The sequence below is a fragment of the Sphaerodactylus townsendi genome, linkage group LG03, assembly GCF_021028975.2.
Source record: "Sphaerodactylus townsendi isolate TG3544 linkage group LG03, MPM_Stown_v2.3, whole genome shotgun sequence".
Taxonomy (NCBI): domain Eukaryota; kingdom Metazoa; phylum Chordata; class Lepidosauria; order Squamata; family Sphaerodactylidae; genus Sphaerodactylus; species Sphaerodactylus townsendi.
The window spans coordinates 118,631,347-118,645,697 of NC_059427.1; the positions used below are offsets into that span (position 1 = coordinate 118,631,347).

Sequence of the window (14,351 nt, forward strand, 5' to 3'; positions counted from 1 at the left end):
CCAAAGTCCAAGTCAGCAAATCTCTGAATACCAGTGCTAGGAGGCAGCATCAGGGGGAATGCCTTGCCTTTTATGCCTTGGCTGTTGGCCCTTCAGGTAGGATTGTTGTAGGATTATAGGATAAGCTTTTTCGATTAAGTCCAAAGCCAGCAATTCCCCTGCATAAAACAGCTTAGACCCTACTGTCTGAGGTGAACCCCCCCAATCACTCCCTTTCTTTCCTCCAGCCTGCTTCCACCTGCCAACAAGCTGAGTATCATCAAGCAGTAGAATGAATTAGATGGTTGCCTGTCATTTGCAAGCAGTTGCCCTGGACACCTTACCTACTCCCACAGCCACCCACCTCCCCCCAGGCATCTTATCTCCGCCCACAGCGACCCACCTACCTACAGGGAAACTAGTTAGTATGTGAAACAGGATATTGAACTAGCTGGGCTAGTGGTCTGATCCAGCAGGGCACCTAGTACATTCTTACTTCAGAGATACCTTATGTGCAGTGGCGGAGGGCCAAGGGTATGGGATAGGGGTGCGTTGTGCACCGGGCGCACGCCTGGGGGCGCGCAAAATCACCCCCTGGCCCCTCTCCCTTCCCCCCCACCCCTGTGGTGCCCCCCCACCCCCGCAGCACACACACACACACCAACCCCCTTCCCACACTTACCTACGTTCCTTTTCTTTTTGTAGTACTTCTTGAGGCTGAAAAAAGCAGCCTAGTTACAGTTCAGGGGAAAAACTGCTTGAGGAACTACAGTTCCCAGGAGACCTTGGGGCTTACAAGAAGAAGAAGAGGAAGAGGAGGAGGAGGAGGAGTTTGGATTTATATCCCCCTTTCTCTCCTGTAGGAGACTCAAAGGGGCTTACAATCTCCTTGCCCTTCCCCCCTCACAACAAACACCCTGTGAGGTGGGTGGGGCTGAGAGAGTTCTGAGAAGCTGTGACTAGCCCAAGGTCACCCAGCTGGCGTGTGTTGGAGTGCACAGGCTAATTTGAATTCCCCAGATAAGCCTCCACAGTTCAAGCGGCAGAGCAGGGAATCAAACCCGGTTCCTCCAGATCAGAGTGCACCTGCTCTTAGTCACTGCTCTTAGCCACTACACCACTACTATGTAGGTAAGTGTGGGAAGGGGGGTTGGGGTGTGTGTGTGCTGTTGGGGGGGGGGAACACTCTGCGCACCGGGCGCAGTTTGGCCCAGCTACGCCTCTGCTTATGTGTCTAGTGCTCTCTTTTCTTAAAAGGAAATGAATAGCAACAGCTTCCTTGAACATTCTTTTGAAAGCAAATTAAACAAAATCCAGTTATTTGGAATTTTCTACTTGTGGTGGTGAACCTGACCCGAACGCAGAACAAATACTTTCTTCTTATTTTCCTATCCTTAATGGATCGCGAGATCTGATTTTCTTTCACTATATAAATTGCTGGGATAACTACTGATGTATATGAATGGCTGTTTGAATCAGTCTTCTTAGCATTTATTGAGGAACTCCAAGATCAGTGACCTATTATAGCTCCTTTTCAAGATCTCTGTTAGTGTGTGATAATTAAATGAGCTACATTTATGTTCATTTCCAGTTGATCAGGCATGCGTGCCTGCCAGGAAACAGCATTGGTTTTTCCATGAAGGGAAATGAGACTTTACAAAGCCAAGACTTTGGTGGTTAGGGTCGTTGTGGTTATTGGCTGTACAAAGGCAGTTGGGATGTGGGAAAGAAATGGATTCGCACGGCACTGCTTGTCAGTGTTACATGTCAACTATTGTACCTGTCCGTTCCAGCCCTTGATGTAAAATGTTTGTGGAAATCTAAGAAAATGCTGACAAACTGGGGTTAAAAGGGGGAGAGTTTGGTAGAAGACAGTGGATTTCCTCTACAAGAATGTTATTGTTTGTCTACCAGTACCCTGCATTAACTGCTCTGTATGGTAATCTAGGCCAGGTAGTAGGTTTATACACAGTGTGCAAGGTACAGTTACTTGAAGATTTTTGTATTGTTTTGGACCTCAGAAATTTCTGAATGGTAGCACAACAATTGATCACAATTAAGGAACAATCCACCAAGGGAAGGGGACCATGAACTTAAGACAGGCCTAAATAAAAAGGAATTATTTGCTGGTAACTGAGGGGTTCCAACTTTGTTTTGGTTAAAAAAAAGACTCTTTGTCTCTTCCCCCACACCAAAACCCCCATATGTAATCTGACCAGTTCCATCAGAATTCCCAGTATTATGCTCCAGATGCCCTTGTGTGCATTTTCGTCTTTAGTTGTTTCAGATGAGACATTTGCCTTTGGACATGCATGTTTGCATTTGCACAACCAGGCAAGGCAATTTTACAGAAGAAGTGACTGTGGTTAATATTATTACCTTCACAACTGTAGTTCTGTGGTTTAGAAATATAATGCAAGGAACTTGATACATCATCAGGGTGTGGTACTTCATCCTGTGGATTACTTCTACATATGCATGCATATGATATGTGCAACAAGTAGATTTGTGAGATAACTAATTGCCTCTTCCAGGATATTTAGGTGTTCCAATATGGGAATACAGCAAGGTGGGGGCAAAGATGAGATAGGGCTTTATGCATCACTTGGAGGGGGCACCATAAGTAGGGTTGTCAGATCTGGGTTGGAAAATACCTGGAGATTTTGGGGATGGCACCTGGGAAGGGATCTCAGTACAGTATAATGCCATAAAGTCCATCCTGCAAAGCAACTGTTTTCTCTAGGAGAACTGATCCTGATAATCTGGAGATCAATTATAATAACAGGCGATCTCCAGGCATTACCTGGAGGTTGGCAACCATAGCCAAAGGATCACAGTGGCTGTGACCCTTTAAATGTATGCCCTAATTGGATAATGAATATATTAGTTGGATACAGCAACATTTCTGCCCTTCTGTTTAAAATTGGCTGTCTCCCGTTGTACCAAAAAACTATGTTAGTCTTATTTTCGGGGAAACAGGGTATTATGGGAAATAAACTTGGCAACACCTTTGACCAGTGGTGGGATTCAAATGATTTAACAACCGGTTCTGGTGGTGGGATTCAAATAATTTAACAACTGGTTGTTTACAAGAACCATTTTAACAACCAGTTCTGGCGAAGTGGTGTGAACCTGCTGAATCCCACCACTGCCTTTGACTGATTACCATAGTTTGGGGCTCATTTTAAAAATTCTACCTCCATCTCCTCTGAATCTGGCTCCGAAATTGATCGCAACATGAGTTACAATGGACCATAATTTGTTGCACATCCAACTCAGATTAATAAAAAAACCCACAGCACGAAAAACCACTGAAAGCACGATTTTAGGTGCTTTGTAGACAAAAGAACAAACTAGTTTTTCATCTCTTTAATTCTAATGTAATGACATCATGATTTGTTGCAAATCAGTCCTATCCTATTCGTGAAAGGACGGGAGTGTGCAAATCCAAGACCTTTCCAGAGTCATTGTTTCAATTACCGAGCACAAGAGCTGTCAGGGTTTGGCATTACTCAACACTAGACCCTTCCTTTTTGTGCTAAGACACCCCTTCTAGCTATTGAGGTCCAGAGAGCGTAGATTATTGCTAGGCAACCTCATAGTGCTTGCTTCCTCCTCATATGTCCCAACGTCAAAAGCTGCTTGGAGCCTGAACTGAAGTAACATAATCCTATAATAGTCTATAGCACAGAATATATTATTTGACCTGTCTGTGTTCTTCCAAATGAGATGCAAATTGCTGGAGGTATGTCATTATGCAGATGGCATAATATTAGCATATACAAATTAGCTGCAGTCCTCTGGTTCATGATGAGTTGGTATTGTGGTTCACAGTGGTGAAATAGCTGCTTAGCTTACAACAATGCCTTTAATAGGAAGGTTGCAAACAGTATTAATAGTGAAGTTACAATTGCAAATAAAGCTACATTTTAAGAATAGACCTTTCTCCACTCCCCTCATCACTCCTAGGAAGAAGCTGTTCCTCACTGGAATTTCTAACATGAGGCAGCATTGCTCCACACTCCATTGGCTTCAGTGTGTATTTAAACCTTGCTCTTCAGTCTGGGCACTTAAAAAAAGAAGACAACACTGACAGGCGCAGGTGCAACCCTAGCTTTGATGCCTTTTAATTGATCTCCAGCCCTACTGTTTACTGGGATTCTTGTAGAAAGATAACCCAGAGGAGTGCTTTAAAACATAAACAAAGCTCTTCTGTCTCTGCTTTGAATGTCAGTTAGCTTCATGTAAGTTTGCTCAAGTGCTTTAATTACAGAAGAAATATGGTCTACAGGCTCGAGAAAGAAAAGCAATAACTTGCTCCAAAGAAAGGTACCAAAATACGGGTTACAGCTGGGAGATTCTGTTCTTATCACCTGGTAACAGAGGCACATAGGGGGGAAATGGCGCCTGGAGACAATTCCTTCTCCGGGCGCTCCCCCCGAGTGCCCCCCCACGCCCCCAGCACTTCCTGCAGCCTCACTTCTGCCCTCCCCAGAGCAGTAGCTGAGCTGGCCTCCAGGAACGTGCTTTTAAAAGCACAGCCGGGGGGTGGGGCTTGGGGGGGCGGGGTAACAAAGGAAGTTAACTCCATTCTTTCTGTTACTTTTTTTGCTAATAGGTAGCCTTTCTACGGCCCATATTAGTTTGCTACATTCATGCAGTGGGTATGTGGTTTCCGGTTCTTCTGCTCATTAGACAAATTAACTCTTCAAATTACCGTATATACTCGTGTATAAGTCGCCCCGCATATAAGTCGAGGCACTTAATTTTACCACAAAAAGCTGGGAAAACTTATTGACTCGCGTATAAGTCGAGGGTGGGAAATGCAGCAGCTACTGGTAAATTTCAAAAATAAAAATAGATACCAATGAAATTACATTAATTGAGGCATCAGTAGGTTAAATGTTTTTGAATATTTATTTCAAAGAAAAACAGTCTAGCTCTGTAAGTGGAAAAGAGGGTCAACAAGAACAATATGGTATCAACAATAACTTTAAAAGTACAAAAACCTTAGTTCAATCATCAACCAAGCTAAAACACAAGAGTTAAAATCCTTCAAAACTGGATTCCTTATCATCATCTGTATGTCCAAATTTAACCCAACTTAGATTTTAAGAGGGATATTATCAGAAATGGAAAATCTACTATTAGCTTCCATTGTAAACAATGGGGGATGGAGCACCCCTTTGGGGATCAATAACTTTGGATCCCCTGACCCAAACTTCACCAAACCTGGCTGAGTATCAGTATATTCCCTCTTCCTGATGAGACCATTAGCCAGCTTAGAGGAAGCTTATTCAGAGGGTCCAAAGTTATGGACCCTCAGTGCTGGGTAGCCCCATCTACTAATAGCCGCTACTGAAAACAATGTCGAATGGGGGCACCTCCTTTTGGGGTCCATAATTTTGGACCCCCTGAACCAAACTTTACCAAACTTGGCTTAGTATCCGTGTGAGCTGCTCTTCTGAGGGTACCCTTGAAATTTTGGTGCGTTGATAGCATAAACACTGGTGCCCCTCAAGCTGGTCGGGGTAAATTAAAAACACACACAAAAAATTAATGACCCGCATATAAGTCGAGGGGAGCTTTTTCAGCATTAAAAATGTGCTGAAAAATTCGACTTATACATGAGTATTTACGGTAACTCTTGTGGAACTGGCTGAATATGAAACTGCAGGATCCTGCCTGTAGTAGGTCAGCCCAAGACACTATCCTTGTATACTGATAGTTGCACAGGGATGGGGGAGAGTGAGGGAAGCATATTCTCTTGTTAACATCCAATTTTTAATCTGTTTGCATGATAGGTATACATATGGGACTGATTATCATAGTTTGGGGTCCATCTTTAAAATATACTAGGTATAATCCAATACAGAGTTTATGCCTATTTTTGTGATATGACCCAAAAGAGTAGCAGGAGATAAAAATAAGAGGAGGATTAAGGAAAATATGAGAAGTGGGAAGAAAACAATTACTCTGCGATCTGATCAATGGATTACAAGTGGGTAGCGCATCCGGCTTACATGAAAACATGCATCAGGAACAGAAAATAATAACACAATTTTTCCACATTTAATGTCTGCAACATTTCATTTTGAAAGTTCTGAAGTATAAATTTCAAGGCCAGATTTTAATCTCCTGTATACTTTAGCCCTCATCTACTTTCTGTGTATTTTCTTACATGGTTATTTTTATTATTTATTTATTTGTTTGTTTGCTTATTGGGCTTATGGACTGCCCTCCTCTGAGAGGCTCAGGGATTTCTTGAATATGTGAAGGATAAACAAAAATACCTGAACACGCAAGGAAAGAACTTGTAGTTGGAGGGTGGAGGCTGAATAATGTAGTGCAATCAAAAAGAGCTTTTATTTCTTCCTGAGAGCTCTGCAGAAAAAGGGGAGGGAAAAGCAAAAAGGGAAAAAGCTAAGTCCATTCAAGTATGTAAATAACAGCCTGACAGTACATTTTGCTTCAGAGTAAATCTCACTGAGTTTTATGATTCTGAATCCCAAATGGGTTTACAATTGAGGCCTTGGTTGTTTGATCACATTCCATAGGGGGATTAAACAACTTGAAAATCTTTGTGCATTGAGATTAGTGCTATTGCATCTGTGACTAAGAACTGCATTTGTACTATATTAGTACTTTAAATGAAAAAGTGAGGTTGTTCAGAATGTACAATGAGATTCATAAAATGGCTCTGTACTGCTTTCTATTTCTTGGACCTCTCAAGCATTTCCTGACTTTCTCTCCCTCTCCCTTCTATAGTAGATGAACAATTCTCCTTTAAATATAGTCCTGGAAAACTGAGGGGAAACCAGTATAAAACCTTGCTGACCAAAGAAGAACTTGAAGAGGAACAAAGGTAGGTTGGCTTTTCTTTATGTTTGGCAGAACATTTGATGATTCTAACCTGCTTTCTATTGGCAACCAGGGAATATTTGACTAGTACTTTTTATCCCGTCTTCTAAGATTAGCACCTATTTGCACTGGATGTTTTTCCTGGGAATTAAAGTGTGGATAACCCCTGTGGGAGATCCCAACTGCTAGGGTTGGAGAACACTGATGCAGAGAATCTTAGGCGACCCCTGTGAAAGGGTTGTTCGACCCTTTTGGCAAACAAACCCTGTGAAAGGGTTGTTCGACCCCCAGGTTGAGAACCACTGATATAAATGAACATATTTCAGCACTTCCATTTCTTGGTCATGTTGCAGTTTGTCAACTTGCACAAGCAAGCACTCTGGAAACTCAGTATGACCCAAAGATGTTATTAATTGTTGTAATGTTTTTACTTGGTGAGCTACTTCGAGCAGGTTTTTGTAGAGTCAGCATGTAGAATTTCTACGTAAATAATGGAAGAAAGGGTTCATCCCTGTTCACTTCATTAATACAGATTGCCTTGACACAAAGCAGGGCCATATCTAAGGACTAGTCTAGTGGCCAGTCCAAACTAGGGATGCCAGGCCGATGCCAGAATGTAAAGTTTCTTTATTAACCACCAGTAGTCTTAATGATGGATTTGTGAGATGTCCAAATGCTAACATCCTAACTTAATCCCAGTTTATTCCTGGCTTGTTTTGGCGATGCCATTTGGCTACAAAGAAAATGGAACTAGTATTTGTTCAGGCAGACCAGGATCTGAGTTATTTTTGTGATAATAATAATTTTGATTTCACAAGGTAACTGCAGTTTTGTGTTATGTTTGAGCTGAGCCGGGGTCTCCTTTCACTGGCAGGCTATGCAAAGCAGGAACTGGTTACCCTGATTCAAGATGGCTCTGCTTTAATGCTGTGTGACCTCCTAGAAAAGGGAAGAGTCCATACCCATATGAATAAACTATAGCTTGTTGAACTAACAGGCACTTCAGTAATGCAATACCACCTGCAGTCCCAATGTGTTTGACCTAGCATCTCATGCACTCTGGTTTTCTTGTGATCATCTCAGCTTATATAGTGTCCCAAGGACAGAGGATAAAAGTTTAACAGCTGTCTGGCGGACAGAGATTCAGCAGTGATTTTTTTTCTCTAGTGTAGTGCAGAACAATTTCTCATTGTTATAAAAATATTAAAATGATGGGAACCTTAGAAGGAAAAAAGATGGTAGCCTTGAGGATATGTGTTGCATGCTTGTCTGAAGCAGCACTTGTAAGGACTATTATAGTCATCCTGCATAACAGAGCATGTTTGAAACTCAAAATAATGGCTGCTAAGTGAGTAGATTAAATGGGGTCGTCTGCCCTTATCCATTGCTCACTTTTGCATGTTCGTGACCATTAAGCTCTTCCTGCTGTTTGTACTTGATTCCTCTGTGACAAGCACTTACTAAGGGCAAGGTGCTCTTCTTTGTTGACTATACCACAATTTGTAGATAAGTAGTTCCTGAGAAGCAACAAGCCTCACAAAACAGCCCTTCCACAACAAGACTCACAAAACAGCCCTTCCACCCCCACGGATAGCTGAATGCAAAGCAAAAATTAACTGAGAATTAAGTATTGGTTGTATACAATCAGTTGTACTGCTCAAGCTTCTGGTGTGGCTGGCTGCGCTGGCTAATGAAATGAATAAATCCTAGAATCTGAGGCATTACAGTTTACAAGTATTTACATTGAGAAACTAAATCGAAAAACCAGAATATGGTCGTGGGGCTTCCTTGTCTTGCTGACGTCTTAGTGATTCCCTCCTGTGTTGCTGCTTTAAGATGTGGAAGCATTGCTTCTTTCTGCCTTTTTTGCAAAGTCTGGCTTGAGCCGTGCTGAAGCGAACTTATTAATGGAGACAGGAGGCCAGATTTATGACAAGCCCTGAGTCATAAACTAGAATGCTTAAATATTTAGCCCATAGCTCCTGAAATCATGTTTCATTGTTTGACAATTATGTTTTAATAATAATAAATGAATGGAAATAGTATAGCATAGATGTAATAATTTCTTAGCATTTTCAGCAGACTCTTTAGCTGTTTCCCTGTAATAATGACAGCTATACATTCTGTTGTTTAAAATAGCACTTTTTTCACTGTTTTGCTGGAACCTAGATCAGAATTCTGCTGGGATTTTTCAAAACCTCAATGGTTTTGAAAAATAACTATGATAGGAGTGGGGAAGAAGTCCACTCATAATTATTTAAATTTATTCAAGTGGACAAATATTTTCTGATTTTTTTTTGGCAAACAAAATCAGCATAGAAAAATCAAGTAGCCCACTGTATGACTCATTTGTGAGAAAATGATTGGAGCTGGGGTGGTCTGACCTCCAAATTCAAGGCCATTCCTGTAATATACATACTTTGGTGATTGCGGATACTAGTTAGACACAGCAGAGGATGGAACTTCTAAATCTGAAATAATTGTGTAGTAAAGAGAAGGTCCATAGTTACTGCTTTTCTCATCCATGTTGTGACACTGACACGGCAGTCTATATATACCAACATTCCTTTCTGCACAATTATATGGGAGGTCTGGCCTCTGGTGGTCATGCAATACCTAAAGCTGATCAAAACTGCTGAATGAACAAGCAAAATAAACCAGTAATCAAAAACATGTGAACTAATTGGTAGTTCCATTGCATTTCTTGCCAGCTAAGTCAGAGTGCTGAAAAACCAGCCATGCAGAGCAGACCCAATGGTCCTAGAAGGGTATAACTTGTATGGTTCAATTGCACTGTAAATCTGTCTGTTGTAGTTTTATCCCACCCTTCCTTCAACAGATTAGCAGCGTGAACCTATGTGGAGTTACTTCTAAGCCCATTAAAACGAATGGACTTAGACTGGTATAACTGTCCTTAGGATTTTCATTATAACAGTGGCATATATAGTTCTGCCCTGCTCCATTTTACCCTTAAAGCAGCCTAAGGATGCAAGCTAGGCAGCCAGAGGTTCACTGGCCCAAGGCCCAAGGTCACCTGGTAGACTTTGTGGTAGCATTAGAACTGAACCAGGTTTCACTCTGTGACCATCACACAATGCTGGCTCTGAAGAAATACTTAAGAGGAACAGATTATGAGTTTATATACCCATTTAATAATTTCCTTAGCAGAAATTTAGATTCATGGATGATTTGATTTATTTATTTCTATGCTTCCTTTCTACCCAAGTAGGGATTTCAAGGCAGTGAACAGCAGAGCATTTCAACATTAAAATATCTGAGACACTAAAACAGCATTTAAATAAAGTCTATATATAACATATATAAACAATTCAATAAAACGTAGAAAAACATATAACAGCACAACCAGGGAAGAGAGGCAATAATAGTGGGGGAATGACAAACACAAGATAGGAAGACAGACAAATCTCCCTGGGGAAGGAGTTCCAAAGGTTCAGTGCCATGACTGGGGAGGCCCTTTCTCAGGTGGCCTCCCATCTAGCCTCAGAGGGCAGGAGCACCCAAAACAGGGCCGCTGAAAATGAATAAAGTATAAAGTAGATTTCTATGGGAATAGGCAGTTCTTCAGATGGGCTGACCCCAAGCTATATCAGGTTTTAAAGGTCAATATGAATGCCTTGAATTGGGCCTGGAAGCAAATTGGGAGCCAGTGTAGATTGGACAAGATTGAAGTGTTGTGATCTCTATGACCCACTCCAGTCAACATTTCTGGGGGCAACATTCTATACCAACTGTCACTTCCAGAGAGTCTCCAAGGGCAGCCCCACATTGAGTATACTTTTTTGCCATCTAGTCACAGCTGACGTATGGCAACCCTGTAGGGTTTTCAAGCCAAGAGACATTTGGAGGTGGTTTGCCACTGTCTGCCTCCACGTCATGACCTGGATATTCCTTTAAGGTCTCCCATCCAAATATTAGCCAGGATCTACCATGTTTAGCTTCTGAGATCTATCAGGCTAGCCTGGGCTATCCAGGTCATGGCTAGAGCACATTGCAGTAATCTGATGTAGATGTGACTAGGGTGTGTACAACAGAGCAAGAGCTTTCCTGCCCAAGAACAGCTACAGCTGGTTCATCAGTTGAAGCTAATGAAAGGTCCCCCTGGCTTCCTCTGCTACCTGTTTATCCAATAGGAGGCCTGGGTTCAGAGATAGTCCCAAGTTATGAACCTGATCCTTTAGAGTGCATGAAACCTCATCCAGAACAGGAGATATCCCAATGCCTGGCTCAATCCTTTTCCCCACCAATAACCCTTTGATTTTGTTGGGATTGAACTTTAGTTTGTTACCCTCACCAATCCATCCCAAATCTGCCTCCTGGCACCAGTTCATGGTTTCCATAGCTTCCCCTGGAACTGCTGGAAGCACAAGATATAGCTGAGTGTCCTCCAGGTTTAGATTGATGGCATGGGAGACTAGAGCCTTCTTGGACACAGTAGGGTAGAGGCCAAGGGGCAGAGCATCAACCCCCTAGCAAGATTCCCTGAAACCACCTCCCATTCCCAACTCTGAAAGGCAGTCTAGAAGTATACTATGGTCCATGGAATCTAAAAGTCTTGAAAGGTCCAGGAAAATTAACACAGTTGCACTCCATCTATGCATCCATCCATCCATCTCCCAGGTCATTCATCTGGCTTCAGCTTGCTGTGGGCAATAGTCTCTCTCTGAGACCGAGTTTTCAATTAACCTAGGCAGTAGGATAAGCTAGGTTATGCCTAAATTAAACCATCAAAAGAAGAAGAAGAAGGGACAAACATATTGCCTATGCCCATAGTTGCTCTCTGGTATTGATCCCTGAGCAGGGACATTCATTTTGTCATAAGCATTGCTATAAGGATATTTTGCATCTTATTTCAAAGTTCATTTACTTAGAAGTTGAACTTTTGAAATAGTTTAGACATGAATGGTATGTGCAGGAATACAGAAAGAACAAGCCAGTAACATTTCTGTAGTTTTCATACCACTGTGCCCTGGAGATTTGCAAATTTCCTGTGATTCAGTCTTGCTCTGTGTATGTATTAGAGCAGGGTTTTCCTACTTTCTGCTGGTGGTTTTTTGAAGGACCCATGAAGATCTGACATAGTGGGCACTTTATATCTCTTCCGTTATTACTAGTAGACAAGTTGGTCAGCAACTGTTAGTTAACTTCTCTCTGATGCATCAGCAGGTACAGGGGCTCTAGGTGACTATCCCTTTCATATACTGACTTTGTAAACCATTGCATTGATTTAGCATTGATAATGGATGTAAAATCTTATTTTATGTCTTCCTCTTGGAAAGTCAGAGAAGAATCTGGGCATCTGTCTGCTAATGTGATCTTACAGTTCCTTCTGAGAGATTCTTTATCGAAGTGTTCCATGTAAGCCAAAAAAAAAGGAAAGAAAGACGAAGAATGATGTTACTAGGCTTCTGGGAATTGTAGTTGGCAACATAGTTTCACCCCAATACTCTGTAGGTGCCATGTACAGCATGTAATCTCATGTTACTGTGTTACATACCAGTTATGGATAGGTATAATTACTGGGTGCTTGCTGAAGTGCCTGGCTTGGGGGCAGGGGAAATACCTGAACCTACAGAGCCAGGCGATGTAGTGTTACCCCTGATTACTTGAAAAGTGACTGAACAAGCTGTATGTTTTTCAGGACCCCCATGTTGTGTCACGCCTGCTCTGTAGACCCATCCTCTCATCGCGCACATGCTAATGGAATAAACATGTTAGAGAACTGATGCAAAAATAACTAGATGACACTCTGTGGCCTCCATTAAGGAGGTCTTTGAAGGCGATTGTTACAGTCCTTTTGACCTTCCATTCCACAGAAAGGCAATTTATTCTGTATGACAGCTTTTCATAATGGACGAATGCATACTCTGACACCCCTTCTGTATTGTAACGCTCGTGTTAGAAGCTGAGGCGTACTTCATGGTTGACAACATTTCCTGCTCTGTGTATATTACCTACCAGAGCTCACCTGGAAGACGGACTGCTTTGCTGTCTCTGTGCAGAAACCTTTGCAAAACTCCCCACCCCGCAATCTCCTGCACTAATGGGCCGATTGTTGCACTTCTTCTAACTGATGCTCTGTTTCTTGTCGATGTGCCATGTTTTTCTCTGTGTTTTGTTTTCCAAGCTCTGGCTTTGTTCTGTTTTCTTCTTTTCCTCCCTACCTCCAAGTGCTGGCTGTGGCATCAGCAATCTTTCATTTCAGGCTTCTCCACACCGTCCTCTTTTCTAGCTGATTTGTTGGGGCGGGGCTGCCCTCAGGTAAGGAGCTATGCTGGATCAGCTGAGGGAGGTCACCGTCATTCACTCTCTTATTCGCAATCCTGTCCGCACAAGTCCCTCCCCCTTTTTTTGCTGCCAGGCACTGCCTGACAATGCTGCTGTTGTGATGTGACCCAGGTTTGCTGCGTTTATGTTGCAGGATTGAGCTGACCTCTGACCTCACATCCCTGTAGCAAGTACCTTAGGTCCTCGGCCACAAACATTCTTGCAAATCTTTTTGGTAAGGAGATGACTTTTTTTAGAAGTAGTGGTACCACCTGTAACCTCTGCTAATGTGATTTGAAACTAAAGTTGACCATGTTTTTTTCCCTGCACCTCCCTCCTTCCCTTCTTCCTCTTCATAACTAATGAATCAATCTCCTCCTTTCCCTCTGTGCCCTCACTTCATTTTCCACGAGCACCACGAATCAATATAGTTAAAGAGAACATGCTGGCCTTTTTCTGGTGGAACCTCTGCACTGACCTTTTTTGTCCATTCTGTGGGTTGCTGCCGCTAGATATCAAACCTTCAAAATCAGGGGTTCAGCACCTCTATTTAGGATAATTTCTCAGTCTTTTGAGCTCACACTCTTAAACTATCACAAGTTCTTGCCTCCCAAGCTCAGAAAATTTCAGTCCAGTTGACTGCACACTTATTTCCATTCAGCATTAGGATATGTTTTTCTGGTAATCTTTGGGCCACCTTTTGTGCTCTGAGAAACTCTCCATCAAGGATGGAAGACAAATAGCATCTAGCAGGATGGAGTGATTACAATAATAAGAGTTCCTGTGTAGGGAGCTGATAGACATTTATTTGCTTGAGTCTATCTGGTAAGTTCTAGACACCCTGAAACCTGATTTCAAAACTCATCCCGTTAATTACTATCACACAGCAATGGCACAATCCAGCCAGAACTACTAGGTTTTGTTTGCTGCAGCGGGAAAATGAAGCATGTTCTTCAATTTCACTGCCATCCATGAGAGAGTAAGATATTTAACTGGATGGATCATATCCTAGCTCTTTAACACTGCAACATATTTGCTTTACAGGATGCATTGCCTTTAGTCTAATAATGCTTACTGCTCTACTTTCCTCAGTTACTTACAAGTTACATTCACATTTTGGAACAGATAGCCATTACACAGCAACAATAAGTTGCTTAGCTTGTAGTATATGCATCAGAGGGAGGACTGATTTCCCAGCAGCTATAAAGATTTTAATAATGGACAAA

The 14,351-nt window shown here is 42.1% G+C and overlaps 1 protein-coding gene across 5 annotated transcripts in view; it reads left to right on the forward strand.

Moving 5' to 3' along the window:
• The window catches only part of MXRA7 (matrix remodeling associated 7), a 73,688-nt gene that overhangs the window by 44,346 nt on the left and 14,991 nt on the right, over positions 1-14,351 (forward strand). For 4 of the 5 annotated variants that reach the window (XM_048490283.1, XM_048490284.1, XM_048490282.1 and 1 more), the window contains exon 3: positions 6,748-6,844. In XM_048490283.1, coding sequence (XP_048346240.1) covers positions 6,748-6,844 — 97 coding nt within the window. Of the gene's footprint in view, positions 1-6,747; positions 6,845-13,279; positions 13,361-14,351 lie in introns of all 5 variants that reach the window. The other variant, XM_048490286.1, reaches the window with a different exon arrangement.